The sequence below is a fragment of the Bison bison genome, unplaced genomic scaffold (assembly GCF_000754665.1).
Source record: "Bison bison bison isolate TAMUID 2011002044 unplaced genomic scaffold, Bison_UMD1.0 scf7180017863415, whole genome shotgun sequence".
NCBI classification, from domain to species: Eukaryota; Metazoa; Chordata; class Mammalia; order Artiodactyla; family Bovidae; genus Bison; species Bison bison.
Window position 1 is genome coordinate 431,782 of NW_011493987.1, and position 16,549 is coordinate 448,330.

The following is a 16,549-nucleotide window of genomic DNA, read 5'->3' on the forward strand; positions in this document are numbered from 1 at the left end:
GGGGTTTGATCGCCTTGGATAGAGAGCAGGTGTAGCGGTGGAGGTCTGAATCTCCCCCTTTCACATTTCTCCCAGTAAAACTTGGGCCGCAAAATACAAATCCAGCGTTCCGGTCACCTGAACCTCTACCTGCTCCTGGACGCCTCTCAGAGTGTGTCCAAAGATGACTTTGAAATCTTCAAGGACAGCGCCTCCCGCATGGTGGACAGGGTCAGGAAATAGGAGCCTGCGGATATCGGCTGCCTTCCTGCACTGTCTCTGTCTCCTTCCCTTCTCAGAATCCCATTTGCAACCCACTTCCTCCAAGAAGTCTTCCCAGATTATACACATGCTATGGATCATGAATTTAGAGGATACTATTTTTCATTCCACAAACACTGTTGGGGTACCTACTATATGTCAACCACTATTCTGGCTCCTGGGAGGCCACAAAGATGAACGAGGCTGAGATCCCTCTTTTCAGGAATTCTAGAACAGTGATCTTCACGAAGGGGTACCCAAAACAGTCTGTGGGGGTGTGTGTGGCAGAAAAATACTAGTAATCATGTGGAATAACTGTAATTTAACTGAAATGAAGAACTTAATAGTTTCCTTTTAAAATTTCACTCTTTTCCATACATTTTAAAATGTGTACAATATATCTGAACAATGATACACTTTATAAGTATACTTTAAAATATATATACCTATATTGAGGTATGTGCTCAGAATGTTTCTGCTGATGGAATGCATGAACAGAAGAGTTTGGAAACCCCTGGTTTACATTTCTTGCCAGGACTTTGCTTGGGAATTATGCTTTTCACCATAGTTTTTGTAGTTATGTGTTTTCCCTCCCTGCTCCATTGGAAAGAAGGCAGCTTTTGTGCTCCTTAGTTTCTCTCTTCAGATGTAAAGTTAAGTAAGCCACTAAGCCACGAGGCTATAAAATGCTACAGGCAAGTGCCGATAGGTTTGAATTCTTCCTCCATCTTTCACCAGTGGTGTGATCGGGGGCAAGGCAACAAGTCTCAGCATCCTCGTCTGTATAATAGGGACCATCACGACCCCTCACATCATTAATATGAGGATTAAATGCAGAGTGAACCCGTCAAACAGAGGAGAGGACCAACAACTGTCAGTTTCCTGGCTTCCTTAAGCAGCCACCTCCCAGGAAGGGATTCTCCATGGGCCTTGACTCTGTCGATCTCTGTCTAGGCTCTCTGTCTCCTCCAGGGCCCATTGCTGGCTCTCTTACCATCTTTTTTTGGTCTGGGGGCCCTTCACCCTCTCACTTGCCCTTCACAGATCTTCAGCTTTGAGATCAAGGTTAGTGTCGCCATCATCACTTTTGCATCAAAGCCCAAAATCATCATGTCTGTCTTGGAAGACAGATCCCGGGATGTGACTGAAGTGGAGAACAGTCTGAGAAATATCAACTATAAAGGTATGATGCCATCAAATGAAGGTGATGGGAGTGGCAGTAGAGGATGGGCTCTTTGTGCCTGCAGAGATTCTAGACAAGTTCCAGAGAGAGGCCTCTTGGTGGCATTCAGGTCCCAGGGTTCTGGGCCTAAGGTTCCTTAGATTGGGGTGGCTTCCAAGTCAGGCTCATGGTTGGGGAGTTGCAGCTCCTACCAACACCTGGCTTGTTCACATGTGCTATGTGTCCAAAAGCATCGTGCAGGTCTTCAGCTCCTCCCTGAACCACATGGTCTGGTTTTCATAGTCTCCTCATGTCATTATGAAACTACCTGGGTGGTAGGTAGCAGCTGGTTGAAACAATCCACTTTCTTTGGGAACCCCATCTTCAAATCCTGGGCTTTTAGAATGACCTTTAGTGCTGTTGTGCAATGAGCATTTCTAAAGGGAAAGGTTTGAAATATTTGAACGGGCAATGATGCCAAATCTCTAACTGAATATCAAAGGTCTGTCTTTATCAAATCAATTGATAATTGCATTTCCAGTGTTTGGAGAAAATAAAGTGATTCCCTTCTCCCAGGTGGTAAGTGGAAAGTTTCTAAGAGAGCTTTTCATCTTCACATATTCCAGACCATGAAAATGGAACTGGGACCAACATCTACGAGGCCCTCCACGCTGTCTATATAATGATGAATAACCAAATGAATCGACCCCATATGAACCCAGGGGCCTGGCAGGAAATCCGACATGCCATCATCCTTCTGACAGATGGTAGGTATTGTTGTCTCTGTCAGTGAGCCTGGCACCGTGGAAGGAGCAGCAATGTGGGATCAGAAGACCTGCCTTCTGGTTCTCCCTCTGCCATGTCAGGCCTTGGTTTCTTATTTCTAAAGTAGAAACAATGTTGACGATGATGGTAATGACAACCACGACAATTACCGATAATGGAAGCTGCCCTCTTTTCTGTATATAGTTTATTTGTTTATTTTTTGGCTGCACCGCATGGCATGTGGATCTTAGTTCTCCGACCAGGGATCAAACCTGAACCCCTGGCAGTGGAAGTGCAGAGTCTTAACCGTTGGTCCGCAGGAAAGTCCCCTTACACAATTTTTACGAAGAGCAATAAGTACTTTGTGTAAAAGTGCTTTATGATCATGTGTTCGTTGTTGCCACCCGGGAGGTCACCTAGAGGGAGTTGGGTGGGACGTGTGCAGCAGTGATGTTGAGGTCCATGGATGAAAGGCAGATTGGGTAGTGGATCAGGGCTCTGCCATTTATCTTAATTTTGCCCAAATCACACAGCTCCTCTAGAAATCAAATTTCGTATATATAACCTGAGGAGACCCACACTTACAGGGGCTGCATGAGAATCAAATGAGATAAAGTATAAAGATGCCCCTGACCCAGTGCTAAAGAATTTCTGTGAAGAATGTATCTCGAAACTCCAGCAGGGAGTGTAAGTGTTGAGGCTCCCAGGATGAATGCCTCCCTACTTCTCCAGGGCTGAGGGGATCGTGCTGCATCCATCTTAATGAACAATTCTTTTCCCTCCTTGATCCAGGAAAGTCCAACATGGGCGGCTCTCCCAAGGTGGCTGTTGACAATATCAAAGAAGTCTTGAACATCAACCAGAAGAGGAAAGACTATCTGGGTGAGCCTCTGCCCCCGCCCTGCCACAATCTGTGCTGTTTGCAGAGGACCCAAGGCCCATAGCCAGGAGTTTCAGCATCTTGGCTATATTTCTCTGCATTTCATTTTTTTTGGGGGTTGCACTGTACACAGCATGAGGGATCTTAGTATCTTGACCAGGGATCAAACCCACACCCCCTGCAGTAGAAGCGCAGAGTCTTAACCACTCGACTGCTGGGGAAGTCCTCGGCTGTATTTCTATTGAGACCCCAGGCTGTGTTGTTCTGTATGCAGTGAGCCAAGGATCACACTGAAGAGTTTGTAGTCAAACTACAAACCTTGAGTTTGTAGTTTCAACCTTGGGTTCATCTTTGACTGGCTGTGACCCTGGGTCATTTCTTTACTTGTAAGGAGGATACAGGACAAGGACCTACCTCAGGCCAGTAAGGGCAAATGCTCAAACATTATCTGGTACAGAGAAACTCACGTCAATGTCGTTTTCATTCACCAGCTTTTGTTCCACAAACCTCTCCAGGAAGAAAAGGTCTGGAATCCTTGTGGGGACTGTCTCTGGCCTTTTCTCCATCAGTGCAGTTAACTAAGGCTTTGGCAGTTGCAGTCTCTAAAACAACAGTTCCTCTAATTCAGATAAACAAAAATTGCTCTCACCTTTGACCAGAAAAGAACTTCAAAGAGAAGTGCTTCAGATAAGGGGTAGCAGCTTGTTTTGAGGTCCCAAGTTTTACTTCCCCCTTGGGTTCTCTCTTTTCTGCTCATGCCACCCACTCCACCTGCCCCTTGAGGGTAAGCAGATTTCTTTGGGAAAACCCTTGCTAAGGAAGGCAAAATCCAAACTTCACTCCCTAACTCCTTAGCATCACTGGGCCAGAGTTAAATGCTTGAAAACATCTTCTTAAAAAGAGGCAGGAACCTCAGGGAAATAGAGAAAACACATTGCTATTGTTCAGTCGCTCAGTTCTGTCCGACTCTTTGCGACACTGTGGACTGCAGCACGCCAGGCTTCTCTGTCCTTCACCATCTCCTGGAGTTTGCTCAAACTCATGTCCATTGAGTTGGTGATGCTATCCAACTATTTCATCCTCTGTCGTCCCCTTCTCCTCCTACCCTCAATCTTTCCCAGCATCGGGGTCTTTTCCAAAGAGTCGGCTCTTTGAATCAAGCTGCCAAAGTATTGGAGCTTCAGGTTCAGTCCTTCCAATGAATATTTAGGACTGATTTCCTTTAGGATTGACTGGTTGGATCTCCTTGCAGTCCCAGGGACTCTCAAGAGTCTTCTCCAACACCACAGTTCAAAAGCATCAATTCTTCAGCGAAAACACATGGGACGTGATAATCGTCCAGCTCCCACTGTAACTGCATAAAAGGACTATGAGGGGTATAAAGGGTGGGAGAAGGCTAGACTTGGTGGCCACCCTGGGGCAGTTCTAACTGGCACCCACACTGGCTCAGAGGTTGGTGTGGATGGTCGTGTGGATCCACGTCCTCCAATGGGAAGAGGTGGCTTCAAGCCCTTCTCCCAGAGCCAGCATTTTGTAGAGGATGACTAGATCTGAAGCTGCGCCTCCATGCTACATCATGAGTTCTTTTTCATTCATTTATTCATTTAAAAGTCCTCACCGAGAGCCTGTTTTGGGCCAAGCACCACTCTAAGAATACAGCTGTAAACAAACAGAGGAAAATGCCTGTTTCGTGGGGCTGTCCTTCTGGAAGGGGGTGATATATTAGTTTCTTAGGGCTGTGGCAACAAAGGGTACAAATTCGGGTGGCTTGAAACAACAGAGACGTATTCTCTCATGCTCAGGAAGTAGGAAGTCCAAAATCAAGGCATCAACAGGGCCGTGCTCCAGCCAGAACCTCCGAGAATCCTTCCTTACCTTGTCCAACTTCAGGTGGCCCCAGGCATTCCTTAGCTTGGGGTTAAGTCGCTCACTCAGTCGTGTCCGACTCTTTGCGACCCCGTGGACTGTAGCCCACCAGACTCCTCCGTCCATGGGATTCTCCAGGCAAGAATACTGGAGTGGGTTGCCATTTCCTTCTCCAGGGGATTTTCCTGACCCAGGGATCGAACCCAGGTCTCCCACATTGCAGGCAGACACTTTAACCTCTGAGCCACCAGGGAAGACAGGATTACCCAATCTCTGCCTCTCTTCACATCACTGTCTTCCCTGAAGGTATCTCTGTGATGTCACATGGTTCTCCGTGTTGGCATTTGGATTTCTACATTCTTGTAAAGGTGTCAGATTCGTCTTTCCCTCCCTTCCCCCATCCAGCGAGACTTCACTTTAACTGATTGTATCCTCAAGGACACTATTTCCAAATATATATGAGCATATTCACAGGTCCTGGGGGTTAGGACCTGAACATACCTTTCGAGAAGACATAATTCTACCCACTCCAGGCATTACAGAAAATAAATAAGGAAGCCATATGGCACAGTAGAGGGTGACATGCACTGAGGTATAAAGTTAAGCAGAAAAGAAATCGAGATGTCTGGGTCATTGCAGTTTTACACAAGGAGGCCACAGCAGGCCTCCTGCGATGGTGACATTTGAATCAAAGCTTAGAAATGTAAGAGAGTGAGGCATGTGGGAAGCCTGGGGTAGGAATGAACCAGGCAGGGACAAAGCTCGTGCAAAGGCCCTGAGGTGGGAGTGTATTTCAGGAACTTCAAGAGGTTGTGTGACTGGAAGAGACTGAAGGGGAGGAGTGGTAGGAAATGAGGTCAGATAGGTAGTGGAGGAGAGGGGAGGGCGTCCCGCTCACGTAGGGCTTCGTGGGACACAGCGAGTTCCCAGCTACAGCTTCCTGTGCTGCGGGATAGCCACTCACTGTGAGATTCTGCTAATTCCCTCCCCCTCAGACATCTATGCCATCGGTGTGGGCAGCCTACACGTGGACTGGAAAGAACTGAATAACCTGGGGTCCAAGAAGGACGGCGAGAGGCACGCCTTCATTCTGAAGGATGTACAGGCGCTGAGCCAGGTCTTCGAGCACATGCTGGGTGAGTGCACTTCCCCCTCTCTGGAGGGGGTGGCCAGTGTGGAGCCGGCTGAGGGTCCCTGGATGGCACCTGCTCACATTGCCCCTCACCGGCCTCCTTCACCATCTGCTCCTCACACCCACAGATGTCTCCCAGCTCACAGACCCCATCTGTGGGGTAGGGAACATGTCTGCCAATGCCTCTGCCCAGGAGAGGACACCCTGGCACGTCACTATTAAGGTACACAGAAAGAGGGATGGGGCTTGGATCCCAGAGGTACGGCCGTGAGCCAGAGACATAGCAGTCCCTGAGATTACCTGTCCCCCTGCAGCCCAAGAGCCAGGAGACCTGCCGGGGGGCCCTCATCTCCGACCAGTGGGTCCTGACAGCCGCTCACTGCTTCCGCAATGCCGAGGACCGCACGCTGTGGAGGGTCAGTGTGGGTAAGGAAGGGCCCGCACCAGATTCCCGATCCCCTGGGCAGAGCTCCCACCCCTTGTTCCCAGCCTCTGGCCCCTTCAGGAGCCCTGGTCCAGCCTAATCTGCTACTTTGTTTCCAGGGGATCCCAACTTTCAGGGGAGCAAAGAATTCCAAATTGAGGAGGCAGTGATCTCCCCAGGCTTCAATGTCTTTTCCAAGAAGAGTCAGGGAATCCCAGAGTTCTATGGCGATGACATTGCTTTGCTAAAGCTGACCCAGAAAGTGAAGATGTCCACCCATGCTAGGTGCAGGGGTCTGGGATGGGAGGGCACCCTCTATAGGGGAGGGTGTCCTGGGGAGCCCTGGAGGAGGGGGCACCAAGGATGGGCCTCTGTGACCCTGGCCCTTCTCCTCAGGCCCATCTGCCTCCCCTGCACGGTGGGGGCCAACCTGGCTCTGCGGAAACTCCCAGGCAGTACCTGCCGAGATCATGGTGAGCGCTGGACTCGGTGCTGGAGGGACTGGCACCAAGGCTTGGGGGGTGATATCATGGGCTGTGCTGCAGTCCCCAGGTCAGGATGCTGGGTAAAGGGACCAGCACTGACATCCTTGTCCTTGACTTCAGAGAAGGAGCTTCTGAACCAAGTGAGCATTCCCGCTCATTTTGTGGCTTTGAACGGGGATAAGCTGAATATTAATCTCAAGACAGGGTCAGAGGTGAGGGTCTCAGGTTCTGGATGCTGTTGAGGGTGGGGATGGGATTTCTCTCTGTATCCCCTAGCTCTGGCTGCTTTCTATCTCTGACCCCAAGTCATCCCTCCTCCTGGGCCTAGCAAGCCCTGCCCTGGGCTCGCTCACTCCATCCTTGTGTCCTCTTCTGCCCCTCCTGCAGTGGACAAACTGTGTCAAGGTCGTCCTCGAAGACAAAACCACGTTCCCCAACCTGACAGATGTCAGAGAGGTGGTGACAGACCAGTTCCTATGCAGTGGGACCCAGGGGGATGACAGTCCCTGCAAGGGTGAGCCCCTCCTCCGCCCACTTTCCATCCCCAACCCCCACCCTGGAGTCCAGATTCCCCAGGGGAAGGCCACCGATGTCCCTTGTGGCCAGCATGCACGCCCTGATGCAGCGGTGATGGTTGGCAGGATGACAGTCTCTGTCCCTCCTTTCTGGTAGGAGAATCTGGAGGAGCAGTTTTCCTTGAGCGGAGACTCAGGTTTTTTCAGGTGAGAAGTTTGCAGGACTGGAGTCACGGGATCTTGGCCTTGTTGGGGGATGAGGCAGACCTTTGAAGGACCTAAGGAGGTTGGGGCTGGGACAGGGGAAGCCCCCCACTCCAACCTTTCCCTCTTCTAGGTGGGCCTGGTGAGCTGGGGTCTCTACAACCCCTGTGGCAGCTCCAGTAAGAACTCCCGCAAACCTGCGCCCCATGGCAAGGTCCCACGAGATTTCCACATCAACCTCTTCCGCCTGCAGCCCTGGCTCAGGCAGCATCTGGAGGGCATCCTGAACTTTGTGCCCCTCTAATCTTGGCCACCAAGCCCTCTGCTGACCTGCCAGGACCTGCTGTCTCTCCAGTCTCCTACCTCTGAATGTCCACCCTCAGCCTCCATGACCCATCTGCACTCCTTGCTTTGAACACATTCCCGCCTCCAGGATTCCGGGGCAGAGGCACATCCACACTAGGGAATCCCCGGCGCTCCTGCCAGCGCTGACCCCACCCTCTGCTGTACTTGGCTCACTCTCCTTCTCCTTACATAGGAAATTACCCAGTTATGAAATTAATAAAAAGCCAGTGATCCCCACATTTGTCTGTGCCTCTGCCTAGGGGCTGGCCTGGGAGGGGAGAAAAAGGCCAGAATAATTCCAGGAACCGCCAAGAAGGCAGGTCAGAGACCTTGCTGGACAAACAGTGGCTGAACTCTGTTCCGTAACAGAGTCAGCAGCAGGGGGTAGGGGGGGCGGCGCGCAGTGTGGATCTTATATCTAGTCCCCAAGGGGAGGTCTGGGCTTGTTGGGCAGGACCAGGGGCGGAGAGGAGGTGTTGACTGGCTGAGTCCTGGACCTTGGGAGCAAAGTGGAGTTTTGCAGTTTCTGTTTCCTTGATTGGCAGCTCAGTGGGGCCTCCCCGCTTGGACATTCCGGAAAGTGATGTGGGTAGGGAGGGTGGGGTGAACAGCAGGTGCCAGAACAGGATTGCATAAAAGGCTGGAGGTTGTGGGGGGCAGGGGAAGGGAGTGTGACTAGGCTCAGGTCTAAAGTTTCAGCTTGGCCATCAAGCCAAGCAGACTTGCAGCAGAAGCCAGGAGAGGCCCTCCTGCCCCCAGCCCCGGGTCACCATGGGGATTGGTCACAACCCCCGACTCTGCCTGGTACCCTTGATCCTGGGCCTCTTGTGTGGAGGTAAGTGAGATCACAGCCCCCCTCCCTCCACTCCTGCTTCCCCCACGATCCGTCCTCGGCCTTGTGAGGCTGGGCCTCACCAACTTTTCTCTTTAGGTGTGGGCATGACGCCATTGCCTGAGGCCGGGCCCCAAAGCCCCTGCTCTCTGGAGGGAGTAGAGATCAAAGGTGGCTCCTTCCGGCTTCTCAAGGCGGGCCAGGTGCTGGAGTACTTGTGTCCTTCTGGCTTCTACCCATACCCCACGCAGATTCGCACCTGCAGATCCACAGGGTCCTGGAGCACCCTGCAGACTCAAGACAGAAAGATTGTCAAGAGGGCTGAATGCAAAGGTTGGAGGGCAGTGAGGATGGGCATGGGCTGGCTGTGGGACGGAGCAGGTGGCAGCCAAGGTCCAGACTTGGATAAGTCTAGGCTTGAGTGGAGACCAGGCAGGCTGACAAGTTGGGCTGAGCACGGGTCAGAGCTGAGCGAGGATTGGAGGTGGGATGGAGAGAGAAGGAAGGGGAGCTAGACTTTACTAAGCATTTACCCTGTGTCAAGCAGTCCCGGCAGTTCAAAGAACACTTAGAAATGGGGAGCGGGGAGCAGCAGTACTCCTTATGGGTGGAGGTTCCTCCAGGGGTTGAAGGTAGTAGCTATTTAGCTATTCTGTGAGGCCCAGAAGTGATATTTCTCAGTGACAGGGTCCCTGAGACCAGAAGGGTTATCCTAAAGGGCAGCCCTTCCCTTCCAGTAACTTCTACTTGGTCTCCACCCCCTTGCCCCCAAAGCAATTCGCTGTCCCAGACCACAGGATTTTGAGAATGGGGAGTACTGGCCCCGGGCTGCCTACTACAATTTGAGCGATGAGATCTCTTTCCGCTGCTATGATGGCTACACTCTTCGGGGCTCTGCCAATCGCACCTGCCAAGGGAATGGTCGGTGGGATGGGGAAACGGCCATCTGTGATGATGGAGGTGAGAACCGTCCCCCCTGTCCACAACAGCTCCTTCTCCCTGACCACCCGCAGCCTGAGGAGCCAGTGCCACAGCTCTCGGTTCTCTGCCTTGCCCTTTGGGCCCCAGGCTTTGGCCCTCACCAGTGTATCTTACACTTCTGCAGCGGCGTACTGCCCCAACCCGGGCATCCCCCTTGGCACGAGGAAGGTGGGCAGCCAGTACCGCCTTGAAGACCGTGTCACCTACTACTGCAACCGGGGGCTCACTCTACGTGGTTCTGAGCAGCGAACATGCCTGGAAGGTGGCTCTTGGAGTGGAACGGAGCCTTCCTGCCAAGGTGACCCTTATCTGTACCCTCAAGTCAGACCCTGCTCTCCCATCTGCACATCCCCTCAGGAGCACACTGCCTTCTCTCACTGCCACCATCCAGCTCCTTCCTCCCTTCTCTAAATCTCCCTGAAGAACTTCTAAGCCCTTCCCGCCCCTGAAGCCCACCATCTCTTGTCAGTGTCCCTGACCCTCCCAGACATTTGACCTGCTCTCTGACCTCTCCCAGACTCCTTTATGTACGACACTCCTGCAGAGGTGGCCGAAGCTTTCCTGTCTTCCCTGACAGAGACCATAGAAGGAGTTGATGCCGAGGATGGACATAGCCCAGGTTTGAAGGCAGAGAGGGGAGGCAGGGCAGGGAGTTGGGCATGGGGTGGAGAAGGGGCAGGAGACCTCTTTGTTCTGGAGCCTGAGCCTCTCTGGTGACATCCAGGGGAACAACAGAAGAGAAAGATTGTCCTGGACCCCTCAGGCTCCATGAACATCTACCTGGTATTGGATGGATCAGACAGCGTGGGGGCCCACAACTTCACAGGGGCCAAGAATTGTCTCAGAGATTTCATCGAGAAGGTGGGGTCCCCTCCCCTTGAAGGTGGGAACCTTGAAAGGACCTCACTGCCCTGCCAGGACTAGTTCCCAAATACTCCCAGCCCCTTGGAGCCACAGGGTCCCAGAAAATCTCCAGGTCCTATTGTGTCCTCCTTTCCTTTTACTTGACCTTTAACCTGGACTCCTCCATGACCTCAGGGTGATGAGTCAGTTCTTGAGTCTCTTACTAAGGACTTTCCTATCTGTCTCAGTCCAGCTGCTGAATTCTCCCAACCGTATATTCCTCTTTTGATGCTGTGACCTATTGCTCCCCTCGCCCACAGGTGGCAAGCTATGGGGTGAAGCCAAAATATGGTCTAGTGACATATGCCACAGAACCCAAAGTTTTGATCAGAGTGTCCGACCCAAAGAGCAGCGAAGCAGACTGGGTCACAGACCAGCTCAACCAAATCAACTACGCAGGTCAGAAGTCAGGGAAGGGTGCAAGGTTCACTTTGGGGTCAGAGAGGTCTGAAGTTTCAGGAGTGTCATGGGGAGGGTGTAGTGAGACCATGTGGTGGGGCAGGGAGGACTACTTTTTAATCCACGGTTGGACAGCAGGGTCATTGGAAAATGGGGTTTGGTGGGAACCCTTTGGAACTGAGAGGGGCACTTTATTGTCAAAGAAAAGACAATGGGGTGACAACTCAAGTTGACAGATGTGGGAACCCAGTTGCCACTGGACCCCTGGGGTCAAGGACGGGTTGGGAGACCAGGCGAGGTGATGACACCTTCCCTGTTTACAGATCACAAGTTGAAGGCAGGGACCAACACCAAGAGGGCTCTCCTGGAAGTGTACAACATGATGAGCAGGGAAGTAAACCAGTTCAAAGAGACCTGGAACCGCACGCGCCACGTCATCATCATCATGACTGACGGTAAGAGGGGCTTTTCTCCTGCCTGACTCCCCACCCTCTCAAACCAGCCCGTGGCCCCAAGTCCACATGTAACACTGGACTTGTGGTGGGGGATGGCGTGCTGCTCTTCCTTGTGCCTTTACAAGGAGGGACCCTCCACTCCGTGATCTCTCACTCATAATCTCCTCTCCAACCTGCTCACTCAGCCCTGTATGTCATTCCTTCCAGCCTCTTTGTCTTTCTGGACCCTCTTCCTTCATGTCTCCCCACCCTCACGGTCCGTCTCTCCTGCAGGTTTGCACAACATGGGTGGGGATCCAGTCACTGTCATTCACGATATTCGGTACTTGCTAGACATTGGTAGAAATCGCAAAAACCCCAGGGAGGATTATCTGGGTGAGTTTTACTGCCTAGGACCCAGCACCCCACTTTACTAGCTTCTTGCCTGCGCCAGGGCCAAGACTCTCACTCTGTTTTTTCTCTCTCAGATATCTATGTGTTCGGGGTTGGACCTCTAGTGAACCAAGAGAACATCAATGCTTTGGCTTCCAAGAAGGATAAAGAGAAACACGTGTTCAAACTCCAAGGCATGGAAAACCTGGAGGATGTTTTCGTCCAAATGCTTGGTAGGAAGCTATGGAAGGCTATAAGGAGATGGTCAGGAAACTCAGCTCTCCCCAGACCCCTCAAGGTCACTCATTCTTCCACTCCTCCTAAAGCCCTGGAAAGTCTGGAAGCCCTTTCTTTCCTCCTCTACCTCCAGGTCACTATTCTTGCTTCCTGGTACTTTCCACTCCCTGATCTCAGAATCACGAGTTTTGAAATGATGCCGAGACCTTTCTCAAGTCCCTCCTTTTACAGATATGGAAGCTGGGGCCAACAGAGGTCAAGAAATGGCAAGTTAGCAGGAGTTGGGCCTGAAAATGCCCAGGTCTCTGAGCTTAGTCCCATGATTCCAGTGGTTCCTTGCCTTCCCTTCCCTCTTTTGGGCATCTGCTCCCCACAGACACACTGGCCTCCCTCCGCAAGACAGCTGCCATTTGGAAATGAACTGTCCCAGCTTTTAGCACAATCTCCTTTCTTGTCAGATGAAAGCCGGACACTGGGTCTCTGTGGCATGGTTTGGGAGCACAAGGATGGTACTGCCTACCACAAGCAACCGTGGCAGGCCAAGATCTCGGTCACTGTAAGTGCAGTGTCCTGGTGGTGGGAACTTAGAGGAAGGGAGGTCAGGGTGAAATGAAGGTCGGAGGAAGGGCAAGGCACTCTTGATCAGATTGTGAGATTTGTGAAAGCTGAGCTTTCCCTCTGCTGCTGTCCCCAGCGCCCTTCAAAGGGGCATGAGAGCTGTATGGGTGCTATTGTGTCTGAGTACTTTGTGCTGACGGCTGCACACTGTTTCACTGTGGATGATGAGAAACACTCAATCAAGGTCAGCCTGGGTAAGGATGCAACCCACCAATTCTGAGCTTCTGCGGTGCCCTCTGGGCCACACTGCCTCCAGGGCCCACTTTCCACCTGTCCTCATCGCAGCCCTTCCCTTGCATGCTGGACAAGTTAGGGATGGGGAAGATTTGGGTTAGGGATGACATGCAGGCAGGAGGCTGCCTACACAGATTTCAGTGGTCTAGAGGAACCCCTTCTTGTACTTCAGGAGGACAGAGGAAGGAGTGGGAGGTAAAAGAAATCCTATTTCATCCGAAGTACGACCTCAATGCAAAAAAAGCAAAAGGCATTCCTGAGTTTTATGACTATGACGTGGCCCTCGTCAGGCTCAAGGAAAAGCTCAAGTATGAGACCACCATCAGGTGAGCCATCTGGATTCTGAGAGAAAAGGCTGGGAGAGGCAGAACTGAGACAGTAGCAGGCCCAGGGTTCACGATCCTTGAATTTCCCCATCTCTCCTCAACAGGCCCATTTGTCTCCCCTGCACTGAGGGATCGATTCAAGCCTTGAGGCTTCCAAGGTCAACCACATGCCAGCAACAGAGTAAGAGACATTCAGGGAGAGCAGCTTGTTAAGGGTGAAGTTCTGAGACAAGGAAGGGATGAGGGGGAGGGAGAGCAGGTCACGCCCTGCCCAGCCGCCAGCTCACGGGAAGGAGTGGAGGGCCACTCGATGACAAGCACGAGGTGGGGAGGGGAGGGAGAGTGCTGCAATGACCCAGTCTATCCATCTGTAAAGTGCAAGAGCTACTCCCTGCAAAGGACATTGAAGCTCTGTTTGTGTCTGAGTCTAAGAAGACCCTGACTCGGAAGGCAGTCTACATCAAGAATGGGGACAAGGTGAGGAATGTGGCATCCTGAGGTCCTTTAGGCCCCAGTCCTTCCTAAGCAAGCTTTGTTCCTCACACCTCTCTCCACACTTCCCTATCTCACCTACAGAAAGCCAGCTGTGAGAGAGATGCTCTACGCGCCCCAGGTTATGAAAAAGTCAAGGACGTCTCTGAGGTAGTCACCCCCAGGTTCCTCTGCACTGGAGGTGTGGATCCCTACGCTGACCCCAACACTTGCAAAGGTGAGAGAAGGCTCTTTGGTTGTGATGTGAGTTCTGAGGCCTAAGTCTTTTCCTACAGCATCTCCTTCCCTGCAGGTGATTCTGGTGGCCCCCTGATTATTCACAAGAGGAGTCGCTTCATTCAAGTGAGTCTTCTCTTTCCTTTCTCTGGAGAGATGCTGAGTGGTCAGCGTGGGCCCCAAAACAGGAAAGCTCACTGCATGTGGCTGAAAAGAGGTGGGGGGTGGGGCAGAGCCTGCCTCACCTTCAGACTCTTCCTTGAACTGGCCAATTCAGGGCCATGTGTCTGGTCTGTGTGCCAGGGGACAGAACTGAACTGGGTCCCTAGTCCTCCCAGGTCAGGTCACTTCAGATGCAACTGGCAGTAGCTGTGCTTCCTGGGATTAAGGAGTTCTACTAAATGATTCTTGGCAACCCCTCGCTCTCTCCAGGTTGGCGTGATCAGCTGGGGCGTCGTGGATGTTTGCAAGCGGCCACAGCAAGTACCTGGTTATGCTCGAGACTTTCACATCAACCTCTACCAGGTGCTGCCCTGGCTCAAGGAAAAACTCCAAAATGAGGATCTGGGTTTTCTATAAGGGGTTTCCTGCTGGAAAGGGGCATGAGACCAAATTAAAACAGCTGCGACAACACCTGTGTTCAAGATCCTTTTGGGGTAAAGGAGTGGGGAGCGTGCACTAGCCATGTGGTTACAACTGAGATCACATCTAACAGCCGTTTTTAAAGGCTCAACCCCAATCCCAAGTGCTGAAAAACCAGAGGCTGAGGGAGATGGGTGAGCTTCCACCTCAGTGTTTTACTGAGACCAGCGTTGGGGCAGACGAGGCACACGGAATCCAGCTCCATTCCCTAGAAGCCGTCCACAAGGTTTTCCTTGTAGACATCGTCGCTGTAGACAATCTGAGTCCTCTTGTCCCGGTGGCAGCCCTTAGGGCTATTCTGGACAGCTGTGGAGGGAGGAGAAGTTCCGTTAAAGTCTGAGGGAGAGCACCGACCAGACCTGAGGCCGAGTTTGGCCACCTCAACTCTAGCCTCTGGCCTTTGGATGCCCAGTTTCCATGCTGCCCTCTGGTGGCCAGGATGGCTTCTCTACCTTTAGCCCCCTTAGGCCTCTGGCTACCAATCCATGGCCCCAGTAAAGAGTGGGCAGTTATCATGGCACACGCAAACACTGTAATGAGTGTTTTGTCCTCAGAAATAACCCAAATGTTATTCTTGACACGTGTGAATAATGTTAACCGCTACTTCCAGTCAGTACACCAAAAATTAGAAAATCTCTATAGACCTTTGCTAACATGCTGGTCCTTCCTGGTTCCTTCTTTAGTATAACGGGTTACTCTGGCTCCGAACTCCCTGTGCCTACTGCTTTACATGGAAACCTACTTCGGGTGAAACGGGTTATTCATTCCATCAGGAGAATTCATTCCAGTGTAACTCTGGCCCTAAGCATTCTCCCTGGAGCTGTCCCTTCCCCTTCCTCTTTCCTCCCTACGCCCCATTCCCAAGGATTCCATTCCTGCCACTCTGGGGCTAGAGGGAACCCCCATGCAAGCCCCCATTGTCTTGGAGCTTTTATCTCAATGCCGTGGATCACTTCCACTTTCTCAAAGCCTCTATCCTTCGGCTGCAACGATCCAGGCCCCTCGGGACCTGCTCCCAGCTCTCTGACCTCTCCTTTGTCTCCGACGTTGCACACTCAACTTCAGCCTAACATGTCAGGAGGGCTGGGGCCGTATGGGGCATAAGGAACACAGCCCAGCTTCCTCCCATAGCTCCTGACTGTTTATTCCTTACGTCCAGTACTGGCTCATTGCTCCTCTGCATTCAGTCTCCCCTGCAACACTATCGTGTCGTTTCGCAGCAGCCCTATGATACAGGTGACTCCAGTCTACATTTTCAGTCGTTACTGAACACCTGCGTTTCTGATTCCTAACTTCAAAGGCCTATTTTATAAAACCAACTATATTCCATCTCAAAATGAGTAAGGCCGCATGAGGTGCTCACCTTCTTCGCCAACCTGACTCACTCCCACTTTCTTCCTTGTTCCAATCAACGCCTTGGAAATTGTTTCCAATACTTCTGTCTCCTCCTGCTTCTAACTGATAGAAGGCCTGAGGATTCTCCTTCTAATCCCCATAGTTGCCACACAAAACCAGGTCTCTAGCCCCTCTAGGGGACCCAGGGACAGGCAGAAGAACAAAACAGGGTGAGCTGTGGGCAACAGACATGAGAAAGGAAGAATCCCCTTCTTACCCAGGGAGCCCCAGACAGACTTGCCCGTGGCGGCATCCAGCATGGGCTGTTTTCGGGCAATGCTGACTTTGAGCTGTACAGACTCCACTTGGGTCCCGTTGAGCTGGGGAAGAAGAGGGGAGCGGGCAGAGGATGGGGGCAAACATTACAGACAAACCAAAGGAGGGTTTCTAGGAGCTGTCATCCTAAGAATAGACTAAGTAGGGACTTGA

General features: G+C 51.8%; 2 protein-coding genes and 1 long non-coding RNA gene across 3 annotated transcripts in view; 2 read left to right on the forward strand and 1 right to left on the reverse strand.

Annotated features, from left to right (window-relative positions):
* Positions 1 to 8,257, forward strand: part of C2 (complement component 2) — an 11,917-nt gene extending 3,660 nt beyond the window's left edge. The window contains 13 exon segments of the mRNA XM_010833345.1: positions 54 to 210; positions 1,285 to 1,423; positions 2,029 to 2,169; positions 2,960 to 3,049; positions 5,909 to 6,049; positions 6,174 to 6,268; positions 6,360 to 6,471; positions 6,589 to 6,754; positions 6,866 to 6,942; positions 7,075 to 7,166; positions 7,342 to 7,468; positions 7,627 to 7,676; positions 7,807 to 8,257. Of these exon segments, the coding sequence (XP_010831647.1) occupies positions 54 to 210; positions 1,285 to 1,423; positions 2,029 to 2,169; positions 2,960 to 3,049; positions 5,909 to 6,049; positions 6,174 to 6,268; positions 6,360 to 6,471; positions 6,589 to 6,754; positions 6,866 to 6,942; positions 7,075 to 7,166; positions 7,342 to 7,468; positions 7,627 to 7,676; positions 7,807 to 7,977 (1,558 nt within the window). The 3' untranslated portion in view covers positions 7,978 to 8,257.
* A 396-nt stretch (positions 8,258 to 8,653) lies between these two features.
* On the forward strand, positions 8,654 to 14,716 carry CFB (complement factor B). Its single transcript, XM_010833346.1, has 18 exons — positions 8,654 to 8,853; positions 8,950 to 9,183; positions 9,625 to 9,810; positions 9,956 to 10,129; positions 10,349 to 10,450; positions 10,556 to 10,692; positions 10,995 to 11,133; positions 11,457 to 11,588; positions 11,862 to 11,963; positions 12,056 to 12,193; positions 12,656 to 12,753; positions 12,892 to 13,009; positions 13,222 to 13,375; positions 13,480 to 13,556; positions 13,752 to 13,852; positions 13,952 to 14,084; positions 14,160 to 14,209; positions 14,516 to 14,716. Exons 1-18 carry the CDS (start codon positions 8,790 to 8,792, stop codon positions 14,660 to 14,662), a joined length of 2,286 nt encoding a protein of 761 aa, XP_010831648.1. The 5' UTR covers positions 8,654 to 8,789; the 3' UTR covers positions 14,663 to 14,716.
* Positions 14,717 to 14,718: 2 nt separating this feature from the next.
* On the reverse strand, positions 14,719 to 16,549 carry LOC104983807. Its single transcript, XR_824681.1, has 2 exons — positions 16,338 to 16,549; positions 14,719 to 15,031 (listed from the first exon to the last, which is right to left on the reverse strand). It is a non-coding gene; the product is annotated as an uncharacterized LOC104983807 (long non-coding RNA).

Excerpts from the sequence above, each read along its gene's own strand:
- CFB (XM_010833346.1), top strand. The coding sequence starts at position 8,790 with ATGGGGATTGGTCACAACCCCCGACTCTGCCTGGTACCCTTGATCCTG. Across the intron at positions 9,184-9,624 it reads CAAGAGGGCTGAATGCAAAG|CAATTCGCTGTCCCAGACCA; the intron begins GTTGGAGGGCAG and ends TTGCCCCCAAAG. Across the intron at positions 14,210-14,515 it reads AGAGGAGTCGCTTCATTCAA|GTTGGCGTGATCAGCTGGGG; the intron begins GTGAGTCTTCTC and ends CGCTCTCTCCAG.